This window comes from Cyprinodon tularosa, unplaced genomic scaffold (assembly GCF_016077235.1).
Source record: "Cyprinodon tularosa strain WSP-4 unplaced genomic scaffold, ASM1607723v1 ctg387, whole genome shotgun sequence".
Classification (NCBI taxonomy): Eukaryota; Metazoa; Chordata; class Actinopteri; order Cyprinodontiformes; family Cyprinodontidae; genus Cyprinodon; species Cyprinodon tularosa.
The window spans coordinates 1391820-1407327 of record NW_024039104.1 but is presented as its reverse complement, the minus strand read 5'-3'; the positions used below and the strand labels follow the sequence as shown (position 1 = coordinate 1407327).

Genomic DNA, 15508 nt, shown 5'->3' with positions numbered 1-15508 from the left:
TTTGTGTCTGATTCTTCTTTTTATTTGATTATTAACTAATTTCTGCATCCATCAGTTCCTGGTAGACTTGGTTTTTATCCATAACAGCAAGTCCTTCAGGTTCTAATGTAGGATAGAAGCACCAGATCATCGCATCTACACCACCGTGTTTGATTTTCACTGATATATGGTTTTTCTGAAATAGTGTCAGATATAATGTGAGGCCCAGCTTACTAAATGTTTTACATTTTGCTCATGCTTTTGAAAAGCATATTTGTCTAAAAATCTTGGGGTTCATAATGAGCATTTTCTGACATGCTTAATCCAAAGTGGGGTCGCGAGGGGTGCTGGTGCCTATCTCCAGCTGTCTACGGGCGAGAGGCGGGGTACATCCTGGACAGGTCGCCAGTCCATCGCAGGGTAACACAGAGAAAACAGGACAAACAACCATTTACACACACACTTACATAAGTAGAATTTAGAGAAGCCAATTAACCTAAAAGTCATGTTTTTGGACTGTGGGAGGAAGCCGGAGTACCCGGAGAGAACCCAAGCATGCTCAGGGAGAACATGCAAACTCCATGCAGAAAGACCCCGGGCTGGCATTTATGTGTAACAAAGATCAAAAAACAGCAGACAAAAGAAATGTGTTTGAGGGTAAATACTTCACAACTTTGTGTCTTTACATACTAACTTTAATAAAAACTTAGGCCCCGTCCACACGAAGCCGAACCCTGGCCTAAACGCACAAATTTTTCACCAAACCAGCCTCTCATCCATACGAAGCCGGCGTTTCGGGGGTCTGTAAACGATCTTTTTTTTATTCAGCCTTCAGAGTGGGAAGATTTTGAAACGCCGTTTTCGCGTTTCCATCTTTAAGCTCTAACCGCATTTTTTTTTTTACACGCATGCGTCATAGCGTCGCCTCTAAACACGCATGCGCGACACAGTATCACAACAACAATGGCGCCGTACTGTGTTGAATGGTTGCTGCTCATGCTACTCACCCTGCTGTCGGGCTTACAACAGAATCTTCTTCTTCTGGAATATCTCCAGGAAGAACAGAGCAATATCGACGACATAGTTCAGCACCTGAATTTGACTGAACCACGAAAATGGACCCACAGGGCAACCATGTATAAATATTAGTGCGCATGCCCAACATTTCGTCGCCTATTTTTGCTTTGGCACGACAGCGCCACTTACAGGCCTGGCATACATTTTGCAGCGTTTTCATGCATTCGTGTGGACGCTCACATTTATTTTACGTCTCCGTCTTTACTACAAACGTTCTGGAAAATATTAGCATTTCGTGTTCGTTTTGACTTCGTGTGGACGGGGCCTTAGACAGTAAAATCCAAATCATATTTGCAATTTTATAATTCAGAAATACAAAAAAAGAACTAGAAGGAAAGGGCATGCAAATAATTCTGACAAGGCCAGGCTACAAATCTTCTGTGTTACATAATTGGTGTGCTAGGTGTGAAATTAAAGTATGACCTTCATGGATATTTCTAAACTCCAACATTTAAAGCCTGTTGATTATTAAACTAAATTAATTCAGTTTCAACCCACAGTTACAACAAGTTGTTATGGAGGAACGTGCAAAAAATGCATCTAACATTAATTTGTAAAATTGTGTTTAAAGGACCTACCGTGTTGCTAAAAGTGGAAAAATATGTGCAGGGTTTTGCCAGGCCTCTTTGCTTCGAGGCAAACTTTCGTACAGCAACAAGTCCTTCTCTGTCACCACCACCAGCACTGGCTTCCAAGACTGCTTCTCACTCTCCGTCTGCCGCATAAACAGATAAACAATGAGAGGAACAGCTGCTCCCATCTAGCCATATGCTGGGTAATACAGAACAGCGCAATAAAAAAAAAATAAAGGTAAAAAAAAATGCAACCTGTTTATTTGATTCAGGTTAGTTACTTGACACATAACTGCCATGGCCTACGGTATGATAAATTATTCTGGGGTTTTTCATGTAACTTGTTTTTTTCATTTGTTGTTTTTTTTTTCCCCCTCAGTTTGAAACTCATTAAAATGATTACGTTAATCAGTGGACTTAACTCATAACGTCACGAAAATGTGGATTTTTTTTCATGCGTAATAACATTCAGCAGTTTAATTATGTAAATTGTGCTAATTAACAACAGAAATAACTTTTTATCATTAACATACCAGACTCAGAAATAGAGTCTGACCAGGAGAAAGAAAAAACACTGAATGAGTACTAGATGGATGATTAATTTAAACTGAGCAAGTGATTACTGAAAACTGGATGTAATGTCAAGAGACCAACTAAACAATTAATCCTGCAGGGCCACTCAAGTTGAATTTGATTAGTTGCTGCACAGTCAAGAAACCAATAAATTACCTATTTTGGAATTTAAAGTGTAAAATTTGCACAAAATAAATAAGTATAAGCTAAAACTCATGACGTATAAATTGCACAATGTATTCAACAGAAAAGGGGCTAAGAGTGAATACAGCCTTTAAGATGCAGGTAGACATTTTTTATCCATTTGTTTTGGCCCCTCACCTACTCACTTCCACAAGCCTCTCACTTACATGTCTCTCTTTTGCTCACACACACACACACCCACACGCGTTCACACACAATCCATGTGCATTTTATGTGACAATGCTCCAGAACTCTTCTCATTACTAGAGCTTATCTGCAGCCGAGCCGAGGAATCCAAAGCAGCTCTTTGAAGTTCTGCTTCAACCAATCGCTCTGTGGGACTCTAAGGGTCAAGGGTCAGCTTTTTAACATAATGAGGATATGTTGCTAAGTAACTGTATTGTACTGCAGTTGGAGGATCAAATATTGGCAAATTCATGAGGACTAAATTAGATAGATATGGATGTTTGTGCCTGTTTGCACAGGTGTTTGTTTGTATATGAAAGACAGCGAGGCTGTGGAAGCGTCAAATTCACAGATAGGCAGCATGACTGTAAGCAGGAGTTGGAGATAATTCCTAATATGAATGCAGCCTTGGTTACATGCACACAAGCACAGAGACACAATCGCACATAAACACTGAATATTTTCATCTTCCGACCCCATCTTGTCGAGTTCCTCTTAAGAACACTTATCCCATACATTTTCTACATGCAGACAGCCCGTCTCATACTTTTTGTAATAGGAGAAAGGCTAGAAAATTCACATTTAATAAACCTATGGATTACTTTACAGGATTTTCTCAATGCATTAATGTGGGCTTGCTTTGGATTTGTTTAGAGGACAGGATGGATTATGTGGCTCAATCAAACACATCTAATGGTCAAAAAACACAACACGCACACTACATCTCATCATTACAGTAACTCTTTGGCAAATTAAGGTATTTTCAACACGGATATGTGCTGTTAGGAGATTCTAATCCTGTGCTAAATAACCTTAAGACTAAAATACTAGTTTCATTGTATGATGGTATTAGCAAATGCACGTCTAACATTTCTTTTAGGGATCCTTTTTCCACTTCTAGTTTTTCATTTAGACTTGAAGTTGAATGTAAACTTGAACATTTCAATACAAGTTTTCAAATAATATTGTTTATTGTGCAGAAAATATGGACACCCATTTATTAAATTCATTCAAATGCCTACCAAGCTAATATCAGAGCAAGGTAAGCAATAAATAGCTTTTTCTCTGAAGCTTGAAAACGTTACGTTAATGAGGGGATTGGTTGAGTTCCTTCAGTTTCCCCATTATTATTCTCCATGTTTTTTGCAGGTGTCATTATTTCCAAGCAGCTACCAAAGAAATAGTCTGGTGGCCTTCTTTCAACTAGCTGATGTGTAGTGATTTATAACCTGTTGGGGAGGGGCGGTGATGAATTACTCAAGGATCCACATAGTTTCCACAAAATGTTGCCCTGAAACTGCTGCATTTTTCTGACCTTTCATTAAAAGTTTAGACCATAGAGGAGGCATGGTAGTACATTTTTGTTTGATGCCAAACATACAGCAGATAAAGGAAAACATGGGACCACTTACAGAAGAAAATTAACATTATATGCATTGTTGGAAATGTCCTGGTACAGTCATTCATCTTTCCAGATTATGCGTTACTGGACATATTTTTCATACAACTGCATACCTTGTATTTATGTTAGGTATTATTTATATTTAACCACAGAGTGTCTATGTGTCTGATCCTTCAACAGAAAATAATAAAGATCTGTTGTGTTTTTATTTTTTTATTTTATGCTGTAGCAGAATGGTGGTTGACCAAAAAATAAATATGTAAATAAAAAAGTGGATATTCAAAGCTTTTTGAAAACACAGAATTACAGTATTTGGAAAATTTTGGTTTAGCCAAAATAAAATACAAACAAGGAAAATATCTGATAAATTCTTATTTAAAATTGACAAACTCCATGAGTTATGTATAAATAAATACAGTAGCCCTTGGCCTCCAATAATGATATTATTTCCAAGTGCAGGCATTCGTTTGACACTCTTACATATGCAAAAAATAAAATAAGAGAACTAGAAACTAAGCAATAATAAAAGGAAAAAAGCTTAGAGGACTCTCTCTTTTTACTTTCATACTTACACCAACCTCAGAACACATCTGTAAAGTGAAATTAACTGTTTTAAACTATAAGGATTTTTTTGCCTGTGTGAAAGTCAGTTTGACAGTAAAAAGACAAATCAATTTAGACGACAGAAATATCAGAGTTGTTGAAGTACACACACATGCACACACACCTACCTTCCCTGCCAGCCATCCCAGGTGTCGGATCTCTTTGCTGCCAGCTACCCCTGTCTTGGATGTATTCTGAACGACCTCCGCCGCCGTCCGCTGTGATGAGGTGACAAGTTTAAGCCTGGATAATCGTTTTGGATGTTCGACTCTCAAAGCAGTTCGGTGGAGCCGAGCAACGGTTGCTGACACGTCTAAATGTACTCTGATGACAAGAGCTTCCTGTAAAACGAATCACAGTGAAAACAGACCTGTGCCAGCGTGGATGTGACCGAGTGCATGGAAGAGAACCAGGACAGGGCAGATGGTTGGTCTGGGCACCGGAGCACAATGGTGTGTCTGGCATCAGGACTGTGCAGCTCCAGTTGTCTGGAGGAGAAGATAAGAAAAGTAAGTTAGAAAAGCTTTAACCTCTATCTTCCCAATGGGGGGTTCCTTTAAAAAACAAATTAAAATAAAAAATCCGACCCTAATGAAGCAACTTTAATTTGTCCTCAGAAACAGACATGTAACCAAATTACATATCAGGTTCAACAGATGATCTATATCCCCTCCACTTCATTATGGGCCCTCAGTCAAAACAATAAAAAAAGTGTTCAAATTTGAGTCAATTTAAGCAAGCTGAAAAGAGTAAAACAGCAACACCCATACATTCTGTGTAGGAGTGATGATAAATAGCTGGATCTCAGTAAATTTCCATAAACAATCCACTGATTTCATATGGGAGCATTTCTGGTCTGAAGAGGCAAAGCATATGCTGCTCGATCTCTGTGGATGGAGCTTTGATTGTGTGCTCTTTGAATATGAATTTCAAAAAGGTGCATATGGCTGCTGCTTAAAAAACAATGCAGTTACCTCTTGTGCAGAGTGAGATATTTAAATATGCAAGTAAAACATGCATAGAGGAGATAAGGTAGGCTGCTATTGCAGTATTTAGAAGAAGGGAAAATAAATATTCAGACAATGTTGAAAACAAAATATTTTCAGACACATTTAACCATTCGCTGACATTTACTCTTGCTGGTAGAATATAAATCATTGAACTATTGGTGTTCGTGAAAACGAAGTAGTAAGATACAGCAAATAAATCCAGATAAAGATGTATTGCATTTATGCATTCATAAATATAGATTATGCCTTTTGTTTTCAACCAAGAAGAAGCGTTAATAACGTTAAGGCAATAAAGATGGGCTGAAAATAGAGATTAAAGAATTCAGCGATACAGAAAACTCATTATCTATCCACTTGCAGGTTGGTGCTTAACAAAATGTGTGCTTTCAGCTTCTATTTTCTCCTTTACTTTATCAGATAATGAAAGATTTTATAAATCCCTGAGGAACATCATGCAGTTGCTATCCAGCACCTCCATGTAAGCAAGCAGAACACCATCTACATTAAACTCCTGGCAGGATGCTAGGTTATAATTTAGGACAGCTTCCTATAAAAGACAGGTTGATGAAGAACAGGCCAAATGTTTTTTTTTTTTTTGATTTGGCTTAAACTTCAGAAGCAAATCTGTGTTTGGTGGAGGAGGTTCTTTAAATATTTTGCTTTGGCAACAAATTCTTTGCCGGAATTTACACAAGAGCTTCGAGGCGCACAGAAAGCATGGATTTGAAACAGAACATCAGATTAGATTGCTGCAGCGCTATAACAGAATGAGTTTCTCAAATTGGAAAAATTAGAGAGAAAAAAAAGGAATTATTCTCAGTTAGCATTAGCTCTATACTTGGACCGGACCATATAAACACATAAATACACTTTGATTTAAATCTTCCAACATTAGCTTTGGCTGTATGTTTAGTGCTTCTTTTGAAAGCTTCTTATTGCTTCCTTTCAAGATCACACTGTGCCAAATTCCATCCAGGTTACTGGTCTATATTGAAGGAAAGCATCACTGCAGCATGCAGCTGTGGAGGCCATGTTTCATAGCATCTTATCCTAAGCAGAAGGCACTGCCCAAACAATGAGATTCCTTTCACATTCCTCCATAAAGGCCACATTAAAGAGCTAAATTATTAGCTGTTCTGTCAAAGGATTATTCCACCTGAGTCATGGATCCCTGGAGCTCCTCCAAAGTTATTAAGGGTCTTTGGGATGCTTGTCTAAAAAATGCATTTGTTGCCTGTTTTTCTAGGTTGTGACAGTTTTTTTCCATATGAGCCCTCTTTCTTGGTGTTCATGATGTGATTTGATCACTGACATTCTCGACTCAAAAACAACTCAACAGAAAAGATGGATTAATACGGAGATTCTAACCATGCAATTTCTAGTGCTATTTTAGAGTTATGAAAGAATAAAAATTCACCAAGCCTCAGATATTTACTTGTTTTACTGTAAAATACTGTATAATGTTATGTGGTGCTTCTTTTTTTTATTTTTTGCACATGGATAATTATCTGGGATATATATATTTTTTGTTAATTGTTACTGATTCTGTATGAAGCATTATTGGTCCCTGTTGTATCGTAGCACTGCTCTTTCTTCTAAGACAAATTCATTTGACAGGAGACAAATATCTGACATTAAATCCTAAAAATATATTGACTTTTAGTACTAAAAAGGGTAAAAAAGTAGAATAGCACTGAATACTTTATACATTATAGCATTGTATAATGGTAAAAACCACAGCATTATTTTTTTGCAAATAAAAACTGAAAATCTAAGCTGTACATTTTTTATGTTAATAATTTCCTCGTTGAAAAATGTGGGGAATTTTTCAGCCATTCTAACTTATCTTTCACCGACCCTCTGACATCAGAGGGTGTTTGGGGACCTGTGAACTGTAAAGCTACCTGAGGCAGTTTTTCAGTTTAATAATAATGAAAAACATACCTGAAATAAGTAGGTTTGATTTAAAAATAATTTATTTCCCAAATTAATAAAAGGAATGAGTATGAAAATAACAAGACATAAGCATCAGGATGAACACTTTCTTTAAATGCCTGAAAGTCGACATAAGGAATTTAAATCAAGTCTACTTCATTCAAAAGCAGAACTCATCTCCCTATATCTTTAGCCCTGTTTTCTATCGGCTCCTTTCATCGCTGTAGGTGTCTTGCCTTTTCTCATGATCTCTCCCATGTTTTCCCTCTTGGGCTTACACATGGTTTATACATCATCTAGTGAAATGAAATGAAACCCCTCAGGGAGATGCGACATTGCACTGAGACTAGAAAAAGAAGATAAGCCAGAGTCTTCTGTCCCTTAACATAAAGCCTGTTAAATCATTTTATTCCTAAAAGCCAAATAAGAAAACAGAGAGCTTGCTTACAGGCTCGAATTGCAATCTTTGACTTTAGCTTAGTATCTGGAAACAAACAAAGAGGGGAAAACATCCAAACTTCAAGGATAAACATGAGCTGATTTTTATGGATTAAGAAGAGCGAATAGATTACAACTTGGTTGTATTTCCATTTAAACATTTACTAAACTTTATCTGGGCGAGTCAATCAGAAATTTGTTTTGGCTGTGAAGACAAGAAAGGAGGTTCATAAAGACCTGCTGGTCAAGATAATTTTGTCCAAGGTCTACATCTTCATCTACAAATCTGCTTGGAGATATTCACAGAGCAAAGCATGGTGTTATCGGTGCACAACGAACCTTCGCTGGGAAGACGAGAAGGGGCATTGACCTCAACTCCTCCTTTAACTCACCAATAAAGTAACAGTTATCGGCACCAAAGTCAATGTTCAACCCTGAAGAGCTCTTAAGTAGTTTAAAATCAACATTACCTGAAAGTTTTTATGAACAGCTTCTGGTGATTCTGAAAGTCAGGACAGACTTTTAAATGTTTTATTCATAACACTAACAATCTTGAAGTGCATCTATGAGACAATATTCTATAATTTAACACTAAATTAATATGAAACGTGAGCAAAGTTCTCTTAGGTAAGGACACCTTGTGCCCATAAAGCCAAAGATAATCTAAAAAGGCCTGAAGAACACCAATATTATGCCAACATTACACACAGATGTTCATGCAATAAAATAAAAATGCAAGGCAATTAAACAGGTAAAGGCAATGCAATGAAAGGTACAGAATTCAGAGAAATTCTCAGCAACCGATTCCTATGTAATGCATGTTATGTGACTGATAATTTCATATCTATGGATCCCAGGTCCTTATGATTGATCCTATGGTGTGCATTATTTAATTAACTTTTACACCATTTGGTACTAGTTTCTATGTGCTTATAATGCACACCTTACACAGTTTAGTGTTTGGCAGGTTAAATAAGTCACTCTGCTTAAGAAAAGCCTGCTTCAGCTAGATTGTAAAATTGTCTGTCGATTTGCAGAACTTAATAGACTCCCACACATCATATTGAGATAATCTGAGATAAAACAGTGTTTATCCTACAGTGTATGGTGTACAGCTACACGGCAACAAAACACATTAACAAATTATATTCATAGGAAATCAGACAGACGGGAAATCTCACAACAACCTCTCGAGATCAAAAGTGAGTTCAGAATAAATAAATGTGTCCAACCAGAAAGAAGCACTGGAAATGCTTTGTAGACCCATTTTGACAGAGAAAAAAACATAAAAAATCAAGCCGGTAAGGAACCAAACAAGAAATAGAGCGGATGTAGATTTGACCAATCAGAGACCTCCTTTCTGCGGCACTGTCTGCAGTAACCAACAATTTTGGAAAGGTGCAGCAGAGGATCTGTGTAAGGGGCAGAGGCACATTTGCATTCACTGTGACACACACGCAGACAACCTGGTTTCTGAGTATAAATCAGCCTTTAGCCAGGTGACAGAAATGAGTAATCCAGCCAGTCATGAGCACCAAGATCATAACACGTTGTCATCTCATTTAAAATTCTCTGACTGTATGAGATGGATACAGGTACATAATGCTGCTGCTAACAAGTCCATCCTACAGTAAGTTGGAGCTGGAACATGTTTGGGCTGTCAAAATGGTGTCAAATAAGCAGGAATCATGTTGCCCGTCTAAAAAATATGTTTTTGTGAGGCATCATTTGATGTTAAACCCATCATTATACACAAAGTACTATTTTGTATCACAAGAATCACAATGTTTTTCCATTTGAAGTTTTAGGAATAAGTGAAAGATCAAAGCTAACCACCTTTTTTTGCATGTGTAAAAAAAATAAATCTACTTCAGGTCTTGACATGAATCCTAAAATGCATTTTCAGATAAATAGCTAAATCCGTTTTCATACAAAAGCTGTTTGCTTTTATGAGAATTGAATATGTTCAGGAGAATAATTTGTGGTACTTTTCCCAACTTTACACACAAGCCGATTAGAGCAAAGATTGCTCTGTTAGGATGTATATCAGAGCGAGACAGAAAAGGAGGAAGGAGAGATGAGGAAGATTCTCTATGCTGTGTGAGAAACAGGATCTGATGCAAAGCATTTGGAGGAAATCAATGCATTTTACTAACAACACATCAAAGATGAGGAACAAGTTCAGCTGACAACCATATGTAGGTGTCTGTCACTATTTGGATATGGATGACCTTAAGCTTTTTTAGCAGAGGATGTGATAAAGAATTGGAAAACATCTAAGGCAAATACAGCATATATCTATATTTAATTTTATGCAAAACCCAGTAAAATTTAATTTTTTCATTTTGTTTTTAAACTGTATATAACAAACTGTGAGAGTAGAAAAACAAAGCTGCAGATTGAGTAACTAAGATCTTTGGTCACTGATGTGATGTCATTATGCAAACCTTTCGGGAGAGAGAAACCACCTCAGATGCGCAGATAAAGAGACTAAATCACAGGGAGATCACCAAGAGATCAGATGAGAACAGAAACAAAAATCAAACATGAAGAGGTCGGATGATAGGGAGACAGGCTCGTTTTTTCTGAACAGGGAGATGATGAAAGAGAGGAAAAAGGAGAGGACAGCAGGAAGTCGTCTGGGGCAGAAAAAACACAAACAAGTTCAAAAGATTCAAACGTAGACAAGAGAGAGCAACATGGAGAAAGTATTGCACGTACAGAAAAAAACACAGTGATGAGAAAGCATTAAAGAGGGCAGCAATACACAGCGAAGAAAGTGGAAAAAAGGGAATAAAGTAAAGTAAATCACTCCTGTGTAGCACTTTGCGGTTTGACACAACCACCATCAAAATTACCAACCTATTACCTTAATGACACCTACTTACAGACGCTAGTCTCCTCCCACATGCGCACGCTCACATCTCCGGCACTACTCAGTGTGTCTAGCGACTTCAAATGTCTGTCTTCAAGGAAAATGGCCTGAAAAAGTCACTTTAGAACTTCGTTCTTTCAAGATAGTTGATGAAGCTTTCTGACTCAGGGGCGGATACTAATGAGCAAACAGAAACGGGCAGAGAATAAAATGTCAGGTTGTTCTCAGTAGATTCAACATGGAACATTTCTAAACCTAACCAACTGTTTGTTTTTGTTTTGTTTTTTGGTCAAAGGACTGTAAACCCCATGGTGATGTGGATTACACTTAAATCTCACAACATTCATCTTATAACAATCTATCAGTTACAACAAATTTACAGTATTTGTTAGAAGGGATGTCCAGAAGGAACTTTTAAATTTCCGATAAGATACGGATATTCCACCCTTGAGTATTGAAGATGCAGATATTGATCAGATTATATATAAACACTAATTATACATTCTTTTATCACTTATTTTATAGTGCAGAAGGATTAAAAAAGTCTACATCACAAGATATTTCTCACAAAGAGAACAATATTTAACACAGGAGGTTTGAGAACCACTGACCCATTGCTTATTCACCAAAGAGCTCCATAAAATTGAAACAAAAGCAGAGAGAAATTAAGTGTTTCTATGAGCCTTCTAATATCAGAGACTTTAAAGGCAGGTTGATATATTTCAATATTCAGATTTCTGGCTGATATCAGACAGATTTCCAATATCAATATCTGATTGGGATATCTTCATTTATAATGCTTCTTAAATCCTATTTGCTACCGAACGCCAGTGTGGGTTTTACAATAATTACAAATCCTATAAATGACACACCAGCTTCTACAACACATTACACTACTGCCACAAAATAAAGTTAAAATAAGTTAATCTGGGTTTTTCTTAATACACCTGCAAAAAAAACAAAAAAAACAATTTTAAGCGAAGGTAAAATTACACATGGTTTTCCAAGTGATTTAAAAAAACAACAACTAATTATTGACCATTTACTTTCCTCTAATAGTGAAGTAAACAGCAGGTAGATTAAGTAAGCAAACTTTAAACAGCTGATTGGGAAATGGAAAGTGTGCAGAACAAGAGCATTAATCAACTAAGTGGCTAAGAGGCTCACAGGGACTCTGCAGGAGCTCCGGTGATTCACAGCTCAGGTGGGAGATCCCATTGACACGAGGATTAATCTAGCACTTTACTAATTATTAAGGAGAGGGTTGAGAGAAAGCCGCAGAAAGAAGTTTTTAAGGTTTGTATGTTTGGGGAACATCACATGTGAAAGAAGGTGTTTTGATTAGAGGAGTCCAAAGCTGGCTGGTTGGGAAGGTAGATGCTATGTGCTACATGAATTACATGATGCTGTAATATCTGGTGAAAATTATTTGCATGTCTGCGATAAATTTTTATGACATAGGGGTGCTACCCTTATGTCATAACAATAAGATTTAATTAATATTATATTTACTAAAAAAAAACAATAATAAACTTTTTCAGGTAAAATTATGGATCGACTGCTGCTTCTACAGAAAACTGGTGATTGATGTATTTTCTTCTTCGCCTCTGACCATTTTTTTTTTGAGTTCTTATTTTGGTCATACCAGTCGGACGTGATTCTCCTTCCGCAAGCCACAGACAGTCTAGTTTGCCATCATATCTAGCTCCCACATTGACCATTGTCAACTACTAACATTTTTTTTTAAACCATTTGGTTTGGAGGGCTTTAGAGCCTAATAACACTCAAAATTCTGATGGAACTTCTAACTGGGCAAGAACCCACAAAAAAAAAATGAACAGAGCTTAGAGGGGGATGATATATTATATATATATATATATATATATATATATATATATATATATATATATATATATAGATGTATATAGATGTATAGATATATCTCATTAGATCTTATTTCCCCAAAATCTCACCATGAGCTTTAGCCACAAAGTACACAAGGAGTAGCAAGCAGATCATGATCAAAAATATTCCAAGCAACTTTTTGTGACTGAGAAATTACAAAGATGGTTAAATTTTTTTCCCATTTCACTTCACATAATACAATATTTATATCAACTTATATTGTAGAATAGAAACTGCATGTTACTTAAGTGACAAAACTGAAAAAAAAAAAAATATATACAAATTCTCTAAAGGTGCAAATAATTTCACAAGGCGCTCCACTTAATACTACCCACATATTATATTGGTAATTTAATAAAAACTAGTAAAACCTAATGTTACGTCCTTTTAAATTTGATGAACACAAATAAATGAATGCAGCAGGAACCAGAGTTTAAGGACAGTTTCATTTAGGAATGCAGAGAAGAGGGAGAAAACATGCAGCTTTGTGTATCTCTCTGTAGATATGTGAATATGGATACATAATTTGCTGCTTAATGGCCACCTCCATCAGAGCAGCCCAGTGAGACTCGAAATAAGATATATATTACAAGACTTAAAAGTCTGGAAATATGTGATTGTACAACTGCATTATATTCTATATGTATTTTTTTTTTTTTTTTATTAAAGCCCTCCCAAAAAAATCCCTAAGGAAAAGTTATTGGACTGAGGATTGATTAAAATTATATCTGATGTCTAGGGAGCAAGCTTGCTGTTTCATCTCTGTAGCATACTGTGCTGATTGTTTTTGTTGGTTTTATCGCAGTGAGCTTCCACCTACCTGTTCTCAGGATCTGCTTTGGTCATGGCTCGGGTTACACAAGACATCTTCAGAGGTATGTACCTCCTGTCGCTGTATAGAGACAGGTAGGGCTGGCTGGGAGAGCTCAGGGAGTGAGGCGAGGAAGAGGAGGAGGGGAAGGAAGTGATGGGAGGGCTGCTGGGGCGTGGAGACTCAGGAGGGGGCGTCTCCCAGCTAATCTCTGACACCGGGGAGCCCTTTTTGACATATGGCGTAGCCTCACGCATGTACTTAACTGGGGAGAAAAGAACATAAACACATTAAGGGGTTTTATAAAAACAGAAAATAAGGCAGATATTTTTTAGATCAAATTCCTTATGTCTTAACGACTATTATTCACCATCTTGTTTTTAAAAACAAAAAATGTATTAGAAATTCCCCCCAAAAAGCTTGAATAGCTTAAAATAAAAGACTTTAAATCACGTCAACGCTGCAGAAAAATACTGTTCCTTCTTGAGTTAATCTCATTGAACAGATGGAAATAAAGAGGTTATTTAAGACTCGAAAGGAAGGAAGGATGTGGCCATACCACACGTTTTCAGCTGTTTGATCAAAATTGTCAATAGCTGCCAGGAAGTCCCCATAAACAGAATAAAGTAATAATGTTAGAGGAGAGAGGGTGTGTTGAATTAAAATGACAAACTTGAATATATTGTGTTAGAATTTTATATTAGAGTAGTACATAACTGTGAAGTGGAAGGAAACAGATGAATAATGCAAAAAAAAAAAAAAAAAAAGGTTGAAAAGTGTAATTATATTCAGAAAACTTGATACCACTAAGTAAAACTCACTGTGTGTAATTTCCTATCTGCATAAAAATAGTTAGCTGTTTGGTAAAGTTCCTCAAAATTTGCTAGATAACATTAGTTATCAAACCATTTCACTATAAGAGCCGCATATTTATATCACACTAAAGAAATTGGGAGCTCTCCTAAGCTTTTTCACATTCAGGGTCATTTGTTCTGCATGATTCAATTTCTTTATATATATATATATATATATATATATATATATATATATATATATATATATATATATATATATATATATATATATATATATATATATATATTACATTTAATGACATACAGGTCATTTAGAAAGGTTATTTTATTTTGAATTTTGATTTACAAAATCAATTATAGCATCTAGTTAAACTATTCCACAGAAACATCCTCATGGGAACCATAAATGTAGACCTGTTTTTCTTCTGCTTTGTGTTTGGAGTTTTCTTTAACTGCAAACTCAAACTGTCCCAAAGTCAGAACCTTGCTTTTCTGTGTTAAACTTGGATTTGGTTTCTATAACGCAAAGTGTTCTCTGAATATTGCTTCATTATTTTTAATAACCAAGTTAAGACATTGCATGTGTTATTAAGGGAGAACGTCTTTAATATCAGGAAATGATGCCCAAAGCTTGGTTTTATTGGATGCTGAGGTTCTTATGGCAGATTTTCTGTTATATTTAGCCCTTAACTATTACTGGGCCGTTCTATCAGACAATTAGCTTTGAATAAAGCCATTGTCTTTGAAGACCAAGCAACAAAAGAAGAAATTAAGGGATAAAACTACCGGTATGGAAAAGTTGGATAAGCAGGGTTGGGTTAGAAAACAATACGTCAATCTTTGAAATTTTCCCAGTTTTTTCATTTCCTAGACATGAAAGGTGTTTGTACCAATTGTAGACCCAAGTAGCGGAAAAGAAATAAATGAATAAATGCCCTCAATAATAATAAAAAAAAAAGATTAAATCTGTGTCTCTTTCTTTACAGCAGTTTTACTTTCAGCTGTCTAACGAAGCAGTAAAAATTATCTCAACAATGTAGACAACGTGGTATGTCATGATTAAAAAGTATGCAAATTAAAGAGCCCATGTTTGTTGCGGAGACAGGAGGAGGCTCTGTGAAAAGATTACGGTTTGCCTCGTCTC

At 36.3% G+C, this 15508-nt stretch overlaps 1 protein-coding gene across 1 annotated transcript in view; it reads right to left on the bottom strand.

Annotated features, from left to right (window-relative positions):
* The window catches only part of sntb1 (syntrophin, basic 1), a 70521-nt gene that overhangs the window by 21008 nt on the left and 34005 nt on the right, over window positions 1-15508 (bottom strand). Inside the window, exons 2-5 of the mRNA XM_038297387.1 lie at window positions 13559-13814; window positions 4946-5063; window positions 4704-4793; window positions 1635-1771 (exon numbers count right to left, since the gene is read on the bottom strand). Coding sequence (XP_038153315.1) covers window positions 1635-1771; window positions 4704-4793; window positions 4946-5063; window positions 13559-13814 — 601 coding nt within the window. The remainder of the gene's footprint in view (window positions 1-1634; window positions 1772-4703; window positions 4794-4945; window positions 5064-13558; window positions 13815-15508) is intronic.